This window comes from Pogona vitticeps, chromosome 12 (assembly GCF_051106095.1).
Source record: "Pogona vitticeps strain Pit_001003342236 chromosome 12, PviZW2.1, whole genome shotgun sequence".
Classification (NCBI taxonomy): Eukaryota; Metazoa; Chordata; class Lepidosauria; order Squamata; family Agamidae; genus Pogona; species Pogona vitticeps.
The window spans coordinates 1,282,542-1,296,889 of NC_135794.1; the positions used below are offsets into that span (position 1 = coordinate 1,282,542).

Here is a 14,348-nt window from a genome sequence, read left to right on the forward strand (position 1 = left end):
TGTTTTAATTCTCATTACTATTTTCCCAATAAAGGAGAGTCATTTATCCTGCGCCAGGATTTGTATCCCATAGAATGCCTGGATTCACTTAGCTGAACTTAAACTTGGCAGATTACATATGGTAACAGTATCAGTTGCACTACGATTCCCTGGCGCCCTACCTTCGTTTCTGTTTTTTATGAAACAACCCCTTGTTTGCAGCCAGCTTTATGATTTTGATCCAGAGCGCTGCACTTCTAACCGGCACAGAACATTCCTTCCTCTGCTTCACCCCTATACAGACTTCTCCCCCCCCCCCCCCCGGTTGTCTGGCTCACCTTCAGGTCTTGAACTTCCATCATCCATCACAAGCTTAGCTCCAAGACATTTTTCTCATACAGAGTGCAAATAATAGAGCTTGAGTGAGTTACTTTTCTGGGAGTGAGTTACATTTCTGGGAGCAAAATCCACTTTTCCAAGCTGTGCCAAACAACCAGCCATCTTATCCTGCCCCCCCTTCCCCCTCAACCCCAAGAGTTGCACCAAAAAGACAGGAAATGCCAACTCTATGTTACGACCTTGGAGTAAGAGCCATTTGACCGCGGAACAAACCGCCCCAAGTTGGTGGTGGGCTTTGCTTCTTTGGATATTTTCACCAGAGGCTGGGTAGCCATCCGCCCCTGGTCCTTTAGCGGTGGATGTTCTGCATTGCCTGGGGCAGGACTAGATGACCTCTAGTATCCCTTCCAGATGTACGTTTTGACGACCCTGTACACTGTATTTGCAACTGAAGAGGCCAAGTGTGTGTCTCCAGGGATCTGCCATTGCACTCTTGGTCGTAAGGCATGTGGGGCTAACTCTTTAACAGTAAAACCTCTATTTGTGGTTATAGATTTGACTGATTTACATTCCTCAGCATCTGCTTCTTCTCAATTTTTGTATTTTATATCCCTTTCTTTAAACCTGGAATGCCAATTGACTGTCATCCTTTTTTCCCCTGCCCACACATGGCATCCACCTTGCCTAGACTTAAGCTAAATACAGTCAAAAAGTGGCTGGATTAGGCCAGACATGTTCCAGCTACCACCCATGTGGCTACTCTGCATCTTATGACCTTCTCCACCTCACAACTGGCCAACCTACAACCTCTCCTTTTTTCTTTTCTTTGCTATTCCATCTTGGTAATCCTCTCTTTAAATTAATTGTTTTAAATTGAAATTGTAATTGTAATTTTATGATTTTATATATTTTTATACTGTTCTATTTTGTAAGCCACCCCGAGTAGACATGGTCTAGAGGGGCGGGGTAAAAATCATATAAATAAATAAATAAATAAATAAATAAATAAATAAATAAATAAATAAATAAATAAATAGATAGATAGATAAATAAATAGATAGATAAATAGATAAATAGATAAATAGATAAATAAATAAATAAATACCTAGAGGTAGAAGGATGAGTGCAGGCAATGAGCGCCCAGGCAACTGGCCACCAAAATTACGTAAACATGTGTGGCTGTTACATTTGGAAAAGCATCTCAAAGCTCAAAAGATATATAGAGAGATTACATTACGGGAACTCTTGATGGAATTCTGCATAACTTCCGTTTTTGTGGGAAGCCTGTACAGTATTTCCCTATTGCTGCCTTCTTAACCAGACGTGTCAGGCTGCGACTCGTGTCTCATTTTACAAGGATATGTGATACTGGATCAATAATGGCCTCTGTTGCTCTGTTTCTATGGGGGGAAAAATCACAAACCATTGCAAGAAGTCCTTAAGGTAGAGAAAATAAAACACTACAAAGGCAGCGGGTTTTTAAAAAATGTCCTAGTGTGTGTTTTTATTCCATTATCAATTATACAATGTTTACATACAGGTATGATTCTCAAAAACTGATCAAAACAACAACAACAAAAGTGTGTTCAACAGACATGTGACAAATAGCAAATTTATTTGATTCCCTTCAGCTTTGGACCAAACCAGAAGACAAGCTGGAATTCCTCAAAGCCAGATTCATTTGGTCTTGTTCCCGAGCGTGGAGGGGAACTTTTAAGACGTTGCCGCGGAATAAACTTTACAGACCCAGAAAGGCTGCCTGGCATTTTGTAGCAAGCTGTACATTGCACCCATTTCTGAACACAGGCGTTCATAATCAAAACAGTTCACAAGGAGCGGGTGAGGGGGTGTTCCCCCCCCCCAGGTCTGTCGTGTTTTTGAGTCATGGAAAGCTGAAGACCTCTGGAATAAAAAGATCCATGCCTTGCCTAAATTGTCCAAATAGCAAATTTAAGTACCATATAAGCACCTTTTGTGTCAATCAACACTCGCCCCCCCCTCTTCCTGGGTCCTCTCCTGGGTTTTTAATTTTTGTTTGACGGGATAATTCAGCAGCACCGATTGAAGCTTCGTTCTGTAGCCCCTTCCTCAACGAGGATCGCACTCCATGAATGCTACTGAAGTTGGTACAAAATTTGCAGGATCGCACTCCATGAATGCTACTGAAGTTGGTACAAAATTTGCAGGCAAACTTTCAGTCGGAAATATGGCACGGCTAAATGCTATTTTTAACCTATACGTAACCCCCGCCCCCCCTGATCTCAGTGTTTCCCTGGATCCAGTGCCTAGGGTTCAGCAGATGGTCTTGTGATTCTGGCAAAGTGGGGAGAAAATAATAAAGACACATTCCAGGGGATTTCATGGCAAGCAGGTGTTTAAAAAAAAAGAAAGAAAGAAAAAACAACTGACAGAAAACGGATAGTGGTGTTGCCGCAGTTAAGGAGGTGTTCACATGTTGTTTAACTCCAGTAAAGTTTGATCCAGCATTTGATGCATATTGAGGTTTTCTTCTTTGGCATGTGCCACTTTCTCTGTGGTGGATTAGAAAAACGAAACAAGGTCATTCGGACGCATCTGTTTTAACTGTTCAAAGGCAAACACCAGCTTGAAAGCCAAGCGAAGTGTCCATGATCGTGAAATACAGTACTTGGGTTTGACAGCCCAGATAATTTTTGCATTTTTGCAAACCGAAAGGGGCAAAGCATCTCGTAACCGTGGGGCACCCCCTGAATTCAATGGGCAGGTACAGCTTGTAGCAGAATTAAGGTGACAAGGATTTTTTCCTTAAGGATTATTCTTAAACAGAATAAGCCCAAGGATTTTTTTTTAATACAAGAGTTTATCATTCGTATTATTACATTTAACCGCTATTTTTTTAAAAAAAAACCTTGACCTTTTTTTGTTTTGTTTTGGGAATCTTAGAAACAAATTTAGCACCACAAAATTACTATAGGCGCAGACAAAAACTAAAAATACTTTCAGCAACCCTTTCTCTCTTTTAAGGCAAAAAAAGATGTCAAGAGAGTTAATTCCAGACAAAACCTGGAAAAAATTTAAATATGTTCTTAAAGCTGCTGAGCAGAAGGATTTCAGAAAGAAATTTACCCCGCTGAAATCTGACGAGCAGAAAATGGAGGCGGTAGAAAATAAACCCACTTTTTGACTGGGAAAACCCCAGTCATCTTCTTGCAGCGCAACCAACAGAACAAAACAGAAACAAATCCACACACCCCCAGACATGTCATAATAGTTAGTTTTCATGTCACATGCAACACAGACGTGAACCACACTTTAGAGACACTGCACACACAAAAACGGGCTCAGAACCACAAACAACCAAGCATTTTTACCACAACGTCAGTGTACCTCTGAACTGACAGAGATTGTCGACAGGAAAGCTGCTTATATGGGGTACTGGATTTAAAACATGCAAAAGGCCTCTTTTTTTAAAAAAAAACCCAAGATTCATAAGACATGTTTAAATTTTAAACACAAACCAGCTCAGATGACATTCTAACCAACTCAAATTGGGGATTAAAAAAACAAAACAAAGGCATGGGTTTCAGGTTTTTCTCCTTTCTCCAATTATGGGGTGGAACTTTGCACATAAAGAAACAGTCAGCTTGGTTGTGTGTGCTTTAAATTATTGCCAAGAGCAGTCTCGGTCTCAAAGCAGGGAAGGAAATATCTTACACACAGAAAACAATGGATCGCGGAAATTTAAAACTTTCCAAAGTCAATTTCCTCCTAACTGACAGCAGATCCTTCTTCTAAATCCTGCAGAGGTCCCTTGGGTACGTTCAGTATGAAATGAGCCTTAAACCATATTCATTAGAAAGAGTGGATTCGTCCTAAAGCTTAATCCTCATTCAGGGCCAACTTTAGTTCGTTAGTGAGACGACGGTTTTGCTCAAGCTGCCGGTAGAGCTGGTCTGTACGGTCGGGCAAGCAGGTTAGAAGAAAAGAGAAAAAGGCAGAAGGAAGAAAACGGTTAGAGAGGGAGAGAGACAGCCAGAAAGAAATTAAGAAGTCACACGGTACAGGCAAGTCAGTAGAAATGGCTTTGGATGAGTGAGGAAATCTCTACCCCAAAAACCTCGCAGGAGCATACCATGTTAGGAGGTAGACCTTGTTGCAGAAGAAAATTTTAGAATAAGAGAAACCTGCACGCCCGAAGGTGGTTGACTGGATGAGTTCTGACGCCAACGGAAGAAAGTGATTGTTCATACACGGACCTCAGAGGGCGGTGGGCTCTTTTTCATGGAAAAGCCATCTGAAAAGTCAGGGATGTGCCAGGTGCCCGACTTCCTGTATCAGCAGGGGGCTCAACTAGATGACCTCGGGGGGTCATTTGACTCTACGGTTCTATGGACTCCCACTCACGTCTGCAGGGGTGGCGGTGTAAGGACACCAGAGCTTGGGGGAAAGTTACTTTTTGAGACAGTTCTTCCCATGTTAGAGGTCGGGGGATTCTGACCATGTTCTCCCCCGCTCCAAAAGAGAGAAGGGAAATTTCCTCCACTCCGAGCATGAGGTTTGGGATCGAATTCCGTGGGTAGCACCCACGGGACACAGAAAAACAAATCTAAACATTACCAAATCAGATCTCCGTACTTCTATGTCACATATTTGCACAACCCCCTACTTCAAGTTCCCTATGCCTAAACCAAGATTCACCCCCCCCCGATATCTGCTCAGCCTTTCTCCCCACTCCACAGCAGCCCCAGCTGAATTTTATTTACAGCTTGTGGATTTTGCAAAACCAGTTCTCAAACCATCACCACCCATTCTGACCATCACAAAGACACTACCCCATTTCTCAGGACACATTCCCGCTGAGTCAATTCTGCTTTGTTCCAAGGGACGTGTGCTTAAAATCCCTAGATTCATCACCACCACCACCATCATCATCCTGGAGATCATCATTACAAGAGAGAGCAGACTTGAGTGGGTGACTGAGCCAAAGGTTTCCTTGCCCCAATTAACTTAACGAACAATGGCATTACTGGCAGTTTCCCAACGAAATCGTACGTTTGGAACCGCCATGAATGACCGCTGGAAAAGATGGGTTACCCGAGGGCTCGGACGCTCGTTCTTTTTATGGTGGAACCGGATGGCTGAGTACAGAGTGGTCCCTTTGACTGTTTTTCTGGACAGAGAGCTACCCAAAGCCTCTTTATGGAATATTCCCCTGAGTTCAGAGGGAAAATCACCCCTATTCTCATTGTTGAGGGAGGCCTTTTAAAAATGGGGCAAAGTGGCCCAACCACAAAACCATTTTGGGGTGCCCCAATCCACATGACCTCCCCCTACTCTAGAGTCAAGGAATGGTTTAGTGGAATAACGAATTTGTCATGTGAAAAGACGGTGGGACTGATAATTTAGGCATAGTCATTAACTACAGAAGAAATCTCAATGATACACCCGACACTTAGAATGAAATCCTGTACATGTCTACTCAGGTGTAAGTCTCACTGAGCTCAAGAATACAAATTCTCAAGTTAGCAAATACAATTCTGATGAGTAACAGCCTTGTGTTTTGTTATATTTTAATTAAATAAAATTAAAAAAAACTTAAAAAAGAAATACGGGACTGCATTCTTTGGCTGAAAGCCTGTGTACTCTTACACACAAATACACCTCATTTAGGCTACCTTCTGAGTAGATATAGTTCTTTACTTTCTGACAAAAATCAAGTTACCTGTCATATTTGCCTTTACAATATACAAATGGTTTATGAAGTTGGAATTTTGTCAGCAAGTCAATTTTATAAAATTATAATCTCTCAATACAGCAATAGCTGTATCGCTTACATTAACATCTGGTTCTGCACCGTGGGAACATTTTATTACCCTAACTAGTCCGCGATCCTGCCTTATTTCAATCACATGTTGCTTTTCCACATTTGCAGTTGGCTTCCTGTGTCTGTTTTTGTTTGCAACGGCCCGTCTCTCCTTTTTTACTACGTGCACAGAGCTATAGGTACATGTAATTAATTAGTTGTACTGAATGCTGTGAGTTTAATCTGGAGCAATCTTAGGAATGATGGAACAAACAACTGAGAGCTGTTTTGGAATATCCAACATGGGGAAAAGGTGAGACAGGATATACCGTATTTTTCGCTCCATGAGACGCACCTCTCCATAAGACGCACCAATTTTTTAGGAGAAGAAAACAGGAAAATATAATCTGTTTTCTTCGCTCCATAAGACGCACAGACTTTCCACCCCCGTTTTGTGGGAAAAAAGTGCGTCTTATGGTGCGAAAAATACGGTACCTGCCTGCCAGCTGAGCTTTCCGTTCCAGCTGATCAGCAACGGAAACACCGACCACTACCTCACCCTGGTTTTATAAACAAGCCCTAGCATCAGTGGGCTCTGCTCTCCGTTGCTTATCCTTTCTCCTTTTCTGTTGTACCTTCTGCGCTACGACTCTGCACACAGGCACCGCCCATGTTTCTTGCTGATTATACACTCGCTGGCAGTGTAATTTAAAATAATTAAATGACCACATAAATTAGGCCTCAAATAAATAAGATAAAATTAAATCAGGGCTCCAGTCATCCTGACGGGGACAATAAGATGTCCACTCTTGCATCTGATTGCTCACAGGAACAAGAGGCACAAGGTTCTCCTGAGGTAACCCTGCAAATGCAGACCGACGCAAGGATTTTGCATCCCGGGAAGTATGTGGCCATACTGGGGAAAACACGGCTCACAAACAAATTAGGCCCCTTGGTGACTCTTTAACGAGTGACTTGAGCAGTATCTGAACGTCCCCAATCCGTCTACACCCAAGGCAAAGCCTAACTGAGTGAGGACGAGGAGAAGTCCAGAACAAAACATGATCTTGGACTGTGAGGAGTCAATATTCCCCTAATTGAAGGCTCAGCTATGAAGATGGGGTGGGTGAGTGCCCAGAAACATGACATTTCTTCACATATCTCCAGCCTCCTCTTTTGAATGGACCTCTGCCCCCAAACCAAACCCCCTACAGGCAATCACACAAAAGCCCATTTACGGTGGCATTTTCTGTTTCAAAGTTAATGCGGTCCTTACTTCTGACACTCAACGGTTTCCAGATGTTTGTTTACAATCCAGCCTAAAGACGTTCAACGGGTTGTTTTAAGAGCAAGGCTGAGCCAGTGAAGGAAACGGTTTGTTTCCAAAAGGCAAGGGGTGTCTTGTCTAACTTCCCGTGCACCAAAATGGGTACAAATGTCAGGTTTTGCGTTGTTTGTATTTTAGACAGAAAAGTGTGTGAAATGAGATGCAGAGACAGTGAAAGAAAACTCAACCAAAGAGACAGGCAAAACAAAAAAAATGAGAATAGAGCCCTAAGTGGCAAGCAAGCAGATTTCTTTTTTTTTTTTCATTTTATTCATACACGAAAGGGTGGAAATAAATAAAAGGCCAAAAGGAACAGCAAAACAGATACAGCTTACACCGTGGGATTTGTGTGGGTTTTTATTTTACATCGAAAGTTGGAGTGTTTCTGTACAGTCGAAAAGGCACAGGAAGGAAGGGAAAGAGGGGGGGGGAAAGAGTCCCACGTCCTGCGAGCGAGAGCGAGGAGGAGAAAAGGCGGAAGGGAGAGGCGAGAGGGCGGGAGGGCAATGAACTGAGAAACAGCCAGCAGCTCGGAAAAGGTGGTTTGTCCAGCGTGACGGGAGAGGTCTTTGGAGAAGCGAAGCAAAGACACTTATCTGTATGAAGATAAAGAAACAGGGAATGAAAATAGCATCATGGAGAGGGAAAGAGATGGGAAAAGAGGGTCTGAAGAGGAGGGTAGAGAGGCCAGAGGACAGAGAAATAAAACCTTCCTTCCGTAGACTCCCAAAAACACAGGCACCCCTGTCTCTGAGGCACGGAAGGGCTGCTCCACCAGCCACCTCTGTGCCCATTCTCCTCATCCACTTTGGCAAGGTGGGTCAAGAACCATCGTGCTTGGAAAAGTCGCCCTTTTTTTAAAAAATAACAACTCCAAACTCTCCCCTCCCCCAAAATGCCAACTCCAAACAAGCTGGCTGAGAGAGGGAGGTAAGAGGCTGGAACGTCACATCCAAAAAAAGAGAACTTTTCCAAGCTCCAGAAAGACTGTAACATTTCACCCAGAGCCAACCTGAGTCCTCTTTCGACCACCACTGTTGGCCCCAACCCATCAACGTCAAAGCTACATTTTGACCTCAAGGGGCAAAAGGCTCAGTCTAGGTATCAGGATTTTGAGGGACAAGGGCCGCCCCTGTCTCTGTGTGAGGTTTCGAGACAGGGCCCCCTGACTTGGAGGAAGCAACCCTGGAAAGCCCATACAGAGACACAACGGGCAACCTCCCCTAAAGGCAGGAGACACAGAAGCCACCTTTAGCGGTACCATGACTTCAGCTCCTTGCAGCCTAGTGGCTGTTCTCCTGCACCCACAATTTAAGAGCAACTGGGGTTATCGGCAGGGCTTTGGAGGCTGGCGTCCCTGGCTGATAAACTCTCAGAACTGCTGGCAGCCAAACAAGGTGGCCGCGGGGCCAGAACAGAGCATGTGTCCTTTCCCCAAGCAAAAAAACATTTTTGAACCTCTGGTTATAACCAGGTGAGGTGTAGAGAAAAGACCATCCGTATCGGCTGGAGAGAGTGGCCGAGAGAAAGAGGCAGGTTATTTCAACAACTCTGGCACACAGGGCAGATTTTGGAAACACTCACAGGAGACTCGTTTGAGGACCAGAGCATGGCTCCTTACTTTACTCTCTTCCCAGCTTATTTCAGAGAGTTGATTTGTATATATGGTTCAGAAAATCAAAAGGTTCTACGTTAAAGCAATAACCTCATTTATGTGGCTATTTGGCCTTCCCAGGCAAAAGCATCTTAACTTCTGTTCTCTCCCTTTTTGCAAACCACTTCCAACACAGGAGAGAAAGCCGTGAATATTTCTGCACCTTCCCAGAGGGACTCTCCCCCAATGCTTATCTTTCCAAACTGCCTTCTCCTCTTATCTGGTGGCAACCTCTAACTCCATCTCATCACAAGCTACCACCACGTGCAGGCAAAAAACACAACCTGGGTTTTGTTCTGAAATGAAAAGCTCTCACACAATGGTCACGAGGAGGTTAAATGAATGACAGAGGGCTTCTAAGGAAGGTTAGAGGATCAAAACCTGCAAAAACAGGTAAGTTTAGATCACAACAAACAGAATCCAAAGGCAAAACAAAAAGTATATTGCAAAACGGCACACTTTTTTTTGGAATATTTTTTGTTTTGCAAACTGCTTTGGCATGTGCAAAACATATTAGAAACTCTAACCCAAGTTGGGTTATAAAACAGCTGTCAATGTGCAGAAATTACATCACTTTCTGTACAATATAGAGCTGTTCACTTTGGGAAGAGTTCTATATGTTCTCCCTTCCTTTGGTTGTTTTTCTAAATACGAGTTAACACACCATATGGTTACCAAGTGCTAGCAAGAGTTTTAAGGTTATCATGACATTAAGAGTTGACCTCTGTCCAACATTTCTTGGGTACTTGTCACTGGGAAACAGTCATGGAACGAAAACTATGTAGACGGGGAAAAAAATCACAGATCATGGAAGAGGAGGATTTAAAGCAGTGGTTCCCAACCTGGGAACCACAAATGTTCTTGGACTACAACTCCCAGAAATCATGGCCTCGTAAGTGAAGGCTTCTGGGAATTTCAGTCCAAGACCATCTGGGGCCCCTAGGTTGGGAACCACAGATTTAGAGCACCAAAATCGGCATCCGTGACTGCCCACCTTAAAGTAACTGGGGAGAAAACAATGAGAAACATCTTATCCTAATTCCATTGATTTCTGGGGGAACCCAAAACTGATCTTCAGATTCTGAAAATCACATGGCATGACCCTCCTGGGGCTTTGCAAACACAGGTGGGGACTGCATGGTGGAAGGTACCACCTCTGTAAGAAATCCCACCATTGAGAAAAGCTATTTCCATCAGGGAGAAAGCCAGCCTAGAACAATTTGTGCTCATTTCCTAAGTGGAAAGAGTTCTTAAATAGCCCAGCATCGCCCCTGGAGTCTCATAAGTGCACTTATCCAAAAGCAGAATCTTGTGAAAATTCAGCGTCTGTTGGAATGGGCACTACAGAGGGACCTGATGGCTAGTTAGAGAGGGTCATACCACTCCAGTAAAGTCTCAACAACCCTCTCCATCATTCTCTATTACTTTCGAAGGAATAGGGGCTGAAGAACATGAGCTGTACCAAACCTCAGTCAAAACGTTAAGCAGAAAGATATTTAAAATGGGCATAAATGAATAACTGACTATCTTCTTTAAATAGTTTAAAAACTTCACAGAGTAACGACTGTGTAAAGCTAAACTTATATTTTACCCGGAAAACAAATCCTTTTTATCTGATACAGTTAATTTCCCAGTAAACAAGTTTAGGAGCTACCATTGTAAGACATTGTTTTAGCTCCAGGAAAAAGAATTGTAGAAATGTTGGGACAGAAGGACAACTGGAAGGGAAGAATCAAAGCACAACTCAAAGGAGCAGGAAGAAAGGAGGGGGGGGAAATGAAGAGGAGTTTAGGTAAAAATAAACCTTGCAAAAATATAACACAATTCATATATTCAGGCAAAAGGCTTGCCCACTCTTTAATGTGACGGAAAAGTTTCAAAGCCCTGGTGACACAAGAGACACAGCCCTTATTTGGCAGCAAGAATCCCAGGGCACAACCGTGAAACCCCACAGAAGATTTAGGACCCCTTTATAAGACAAGAACACTGTCTTGTGCCCCTTGCAGAGACAAAAGGGAGGTGCATGTTATTAGAAGAGAGAGGTTTTTAAAAATCCTGTTCTTTCAGGTTTCTGGTTCTGAAATTTGCTCAGTATTTTTCTCCCTTGGCTGAACGAAAAGTGTTTCAAGGCCATGAGGACTAGAACCTTTTTTTAAAGTGGGAGATTTTAAAAGATCAGGTTGTAAAAATAAAATAATTAAAAAAAAAAAAAAACAAATCCAGCACCAGGCTGTGGAGTTATCACCCCTGTGTTAAAGAGTGGGCAAGCACCATCGGCAAAGGTCGGCTGTGCAATCCAGAACAGGCGCAGGCAGAAAACGGAGGGGCAGTTTACATGGAGGTCATATCGTTGAGGGCGTGGTCCAGCTCCTCGCTGATGGCTTTGTACTTGAGTTTCTGAGCATACAGCTCATCTAAGGGTCACCCAGTGAGGTGCGGGAGTGTGAGGAAGAGGCAGTGACCGAGGGGAAGGAAGCACCATCCGGAAATCACCACAACGAGGAGGGAAAAGTGTGCGCAGGAGGAAGCAGCGTGGCCAGGGGAAAAGAGTGAAATAAACAAAAACAGAACAGAGAGAAGTCAAACCGATTCGGAAGGCACTCGGATAATGGAATCGCCGGACGCAGAGAAAAACATCACAATGGCAAGCACAGCCAGGAAATGAGTAAATAAACACAGAAATTCTCTTTGGCCTTTACGGGACCTCCAACCCTGAAGATACTAGAGTTCTAAGCACCCGGGTATCCAAGATGTTTGGCAAAACACCGTCGGCCCCAAAGGCGTCTTTCTGCAAAGCGCCTGGTTCAGGAGGAATTCGGGTGACTCGCAAAGCTACGACTCTTTTGTAGGATGCTAGCCCGTCCTGGAATCTGGAAACCCAGGTCTGGCATGTATCGATTCTGAACAAGAGGGCCAGGAGCCTAGATCCTGTGACAAGGTGCTCTCTTTGGACAAAATAATTTCCTGCCCATTGAGACCTGACCCTCTCCTGAGCAGGTCAGAGTGAAACCATACCATACAGACAGCCGGTTGTTGGAAAGCGGAAATCCTGCAGTGCTGAAAAGCAATCTGACTGTCCCAACCTGAGGGTTTCTCGCTTCCTGTCGCTTGCGTATCATCTGGCTCTCTTTTGTGAAGGGTCGCTGGGAGGTCCCCCCTTGCGCCTGAGCGCCGTCGGCACGTCTGATTGCTCAAAAGCACAAAGCACCGGATCGGGAGGAGCCATCTGGATCATCTCGTTTGACCCACCATTTTTAATCGGCCAAGGTCACTTGGTTTCCTTAGTGCAGAGGGCCATTTATATCACGTCTGCTCTCCAGCCATCTGAAGCAATAACGCTCCGATGTGATATTATAGCCTCGCTAAAACTAGGCTGTCGGCTGACCCAAACTCAGAAAAAGGGCCAATTTCTGTTGACAGGTTTCTATCTGAAACACCCGTGTGTGTGTCACCCAAGACAACATTTTCTCAGCCTCTTCCCAAAATCCTTGTCTTGCCTTCCCCAGATTTTGTAGCTGTGTCAAACAGCCCTCATGGCAGCACACTTCACATGGCATATCACAACAGAGTCAACAGCTAAATATTAATAAAAAGGCTGCTCAGGAACCCATAAACAATGCTTTTAACATCCTTGACAAATTAAGTCAGCCTGACCTTTAACTTATTGCCATCAGAAAATTAGAGAAAATTACAGTCGCTTAACTGGAGCGAAAGCCACGTTTCCCTCGGCTGATATTTTCAGCCAAAGAACTCCAGGCATTTTCAGTATTTCCTCTCTGCCTTGTTTATTTTGGAGCAATGGGATATTCCAGAGGAGTTTTCGATACATGCAGAGAGAAAGCTTTAGGGCATTGAAACAAGGAAAGGGGAAATGAGGCAGAAATTAAAAGAGCAAAAGGCAAAACAAAAAACCCGCCAAACCACCTCCACCTTAGGCTCATGATAAAATGTATACAGTCCTATTTTCAGATATTTGATATTGGCTTTATTTTTGAAGAGAGTTTTACCGCTAAGCTCTAACAGACATTTACCCACACTGAGTTACAACTATTATAATACCGTCCGTCGGTCCTAGATAAGCAGTTATCTCCCCAGAACTGGAGAAGTTAATTTTTAAAAAAATTACTAAAAAATAAATACTGGGAATTGCAATTCAAAACAGCAACACCTTGAGCGTCAGCTAACCAGGCGTTCAGGTTAGCAAGGAAAGCCGTCCGGGGGGGGGGGGGGGGTTGAAACCCTACCTTCTAAGTCATCAATGCTCTTCTCCAGCTTGGTTACTGATCTCTCTGCAAACTCAGCTCGAGTCTCAGCCTGGAGTGAAAAGGAGAGAAAGGCACACACACACACACACAGAGAGAGGTGTCAAAGAAAGTGGAGGAACGAAAGCACCAGAAAAATGTGGAGGGTGAGTTTTTTCTCACCCCCCCTCCCACTCCCATTTGCACAGAGGTAGAAAAGGTCATTCCATATAAAATAATCAGTCCAAAAATACAGTGGGCACCTCCACAGAAATGGTGAAAGCAACCCACTGAACAGCCCCAGGCTCTTAAGTCAACCGTGTTATAACAATAATCCAAGAACTGCAGAGCTGGAAGGAGACCCAGAGATCATCTAGTCCAGCCCCTGCCAAGGAGGCCCCAGCGGGGAACTGAACTCCCAACCTCTGGCTCCACAGCCAGGTGCCTAAACCCCACACTGCTCAATCTCTCTCTCTTATCTGGAGAGCGAGCAAGGGATATAAAAGGGACAGCAGCTCATGGAAAGCAGGCAGCATGGTAGACCGGTTGGTGTGCTGAATTAGAAGTTCACAGGCTTGGGTTCAAATCCCCAGTGGGGCATCAACCCTGCTGGGTGGGGCTTGGGCTTATTGCCCCTCCTCCTCCTCCTCCTCCTCCTGACTCACCCCACAGGGCTGTTGTGCGGATAATATGGACACAGAGCCACCCACACAGCCCCAAGCTCAATGGAGAAAAGGTGGGATAGAAACAGAATAAATAAACGAGAAGACGGGCCAAAGGTGATCCGAGGACAATGGCGTCTTGGAGCCAAGAAGGGCTGCCAGAAGCGGGAATGACTCGGCCACCAGCATCCTCCTATCTTGCCTTTCCCATGTCTGCATATCAAGCCAAGGCAGGCCAATCCAAGCCCTGACAGCCCAGAAAAAGCCACCTTGGAGGTGGGGCGCCTGCAGGTCCCCCAGAATCCCCTCGCCAACCGGGCCCCGACCTGAGAGTTGACGGTTTCTAAGCCAGATCTTTAAAAAA

At 44.4% G+C, this 14,348-nt stretch overlaps 1 protein-coding gene across 27 annotated transcripts in view; it reads right to left on the reverse strand.

Moving 5' to 3' along the window:
- Positions 1 to 1,794: 1,794 nt before the first annotated feature.
- Positions 1,795 to 14,348, reverse strand: part of TPM1 (tropomyosin 1) — a 31,964-nt gene continuing 19,410 nt past the window's right edge. For 6 of the 27 annotated variants that reach the window (XM_072982039.2, XM_072982041.2, XM_072982042.2 and 3 more), the window contains 2 exons: positions 13,326 to 13,395; positions 1,795 to 4,250 (listed from right to left, as the gene is read on the reverse strand). In XM_072982039.2, the coding sequence (XP_072838140.1) occupies positions 4,177 to 4,250; positions 13,326 to 13,395 (144 nt within the window). In that variant the 3' untranslated portion in view covers positions 1,795 to 4,176. Of the gene's footprint in view, positions 4,251 to 7,766; positions 8,024 to 11,409; positions 11,496 to 13,325; positions 13,396 to 14,348 lie in introns of those variants that run through there. The other 21 variants (XM_020784759.3, XM_020784758.3, XM_020784757.3 and 18 more) reach the window with 7 other exon arrangements.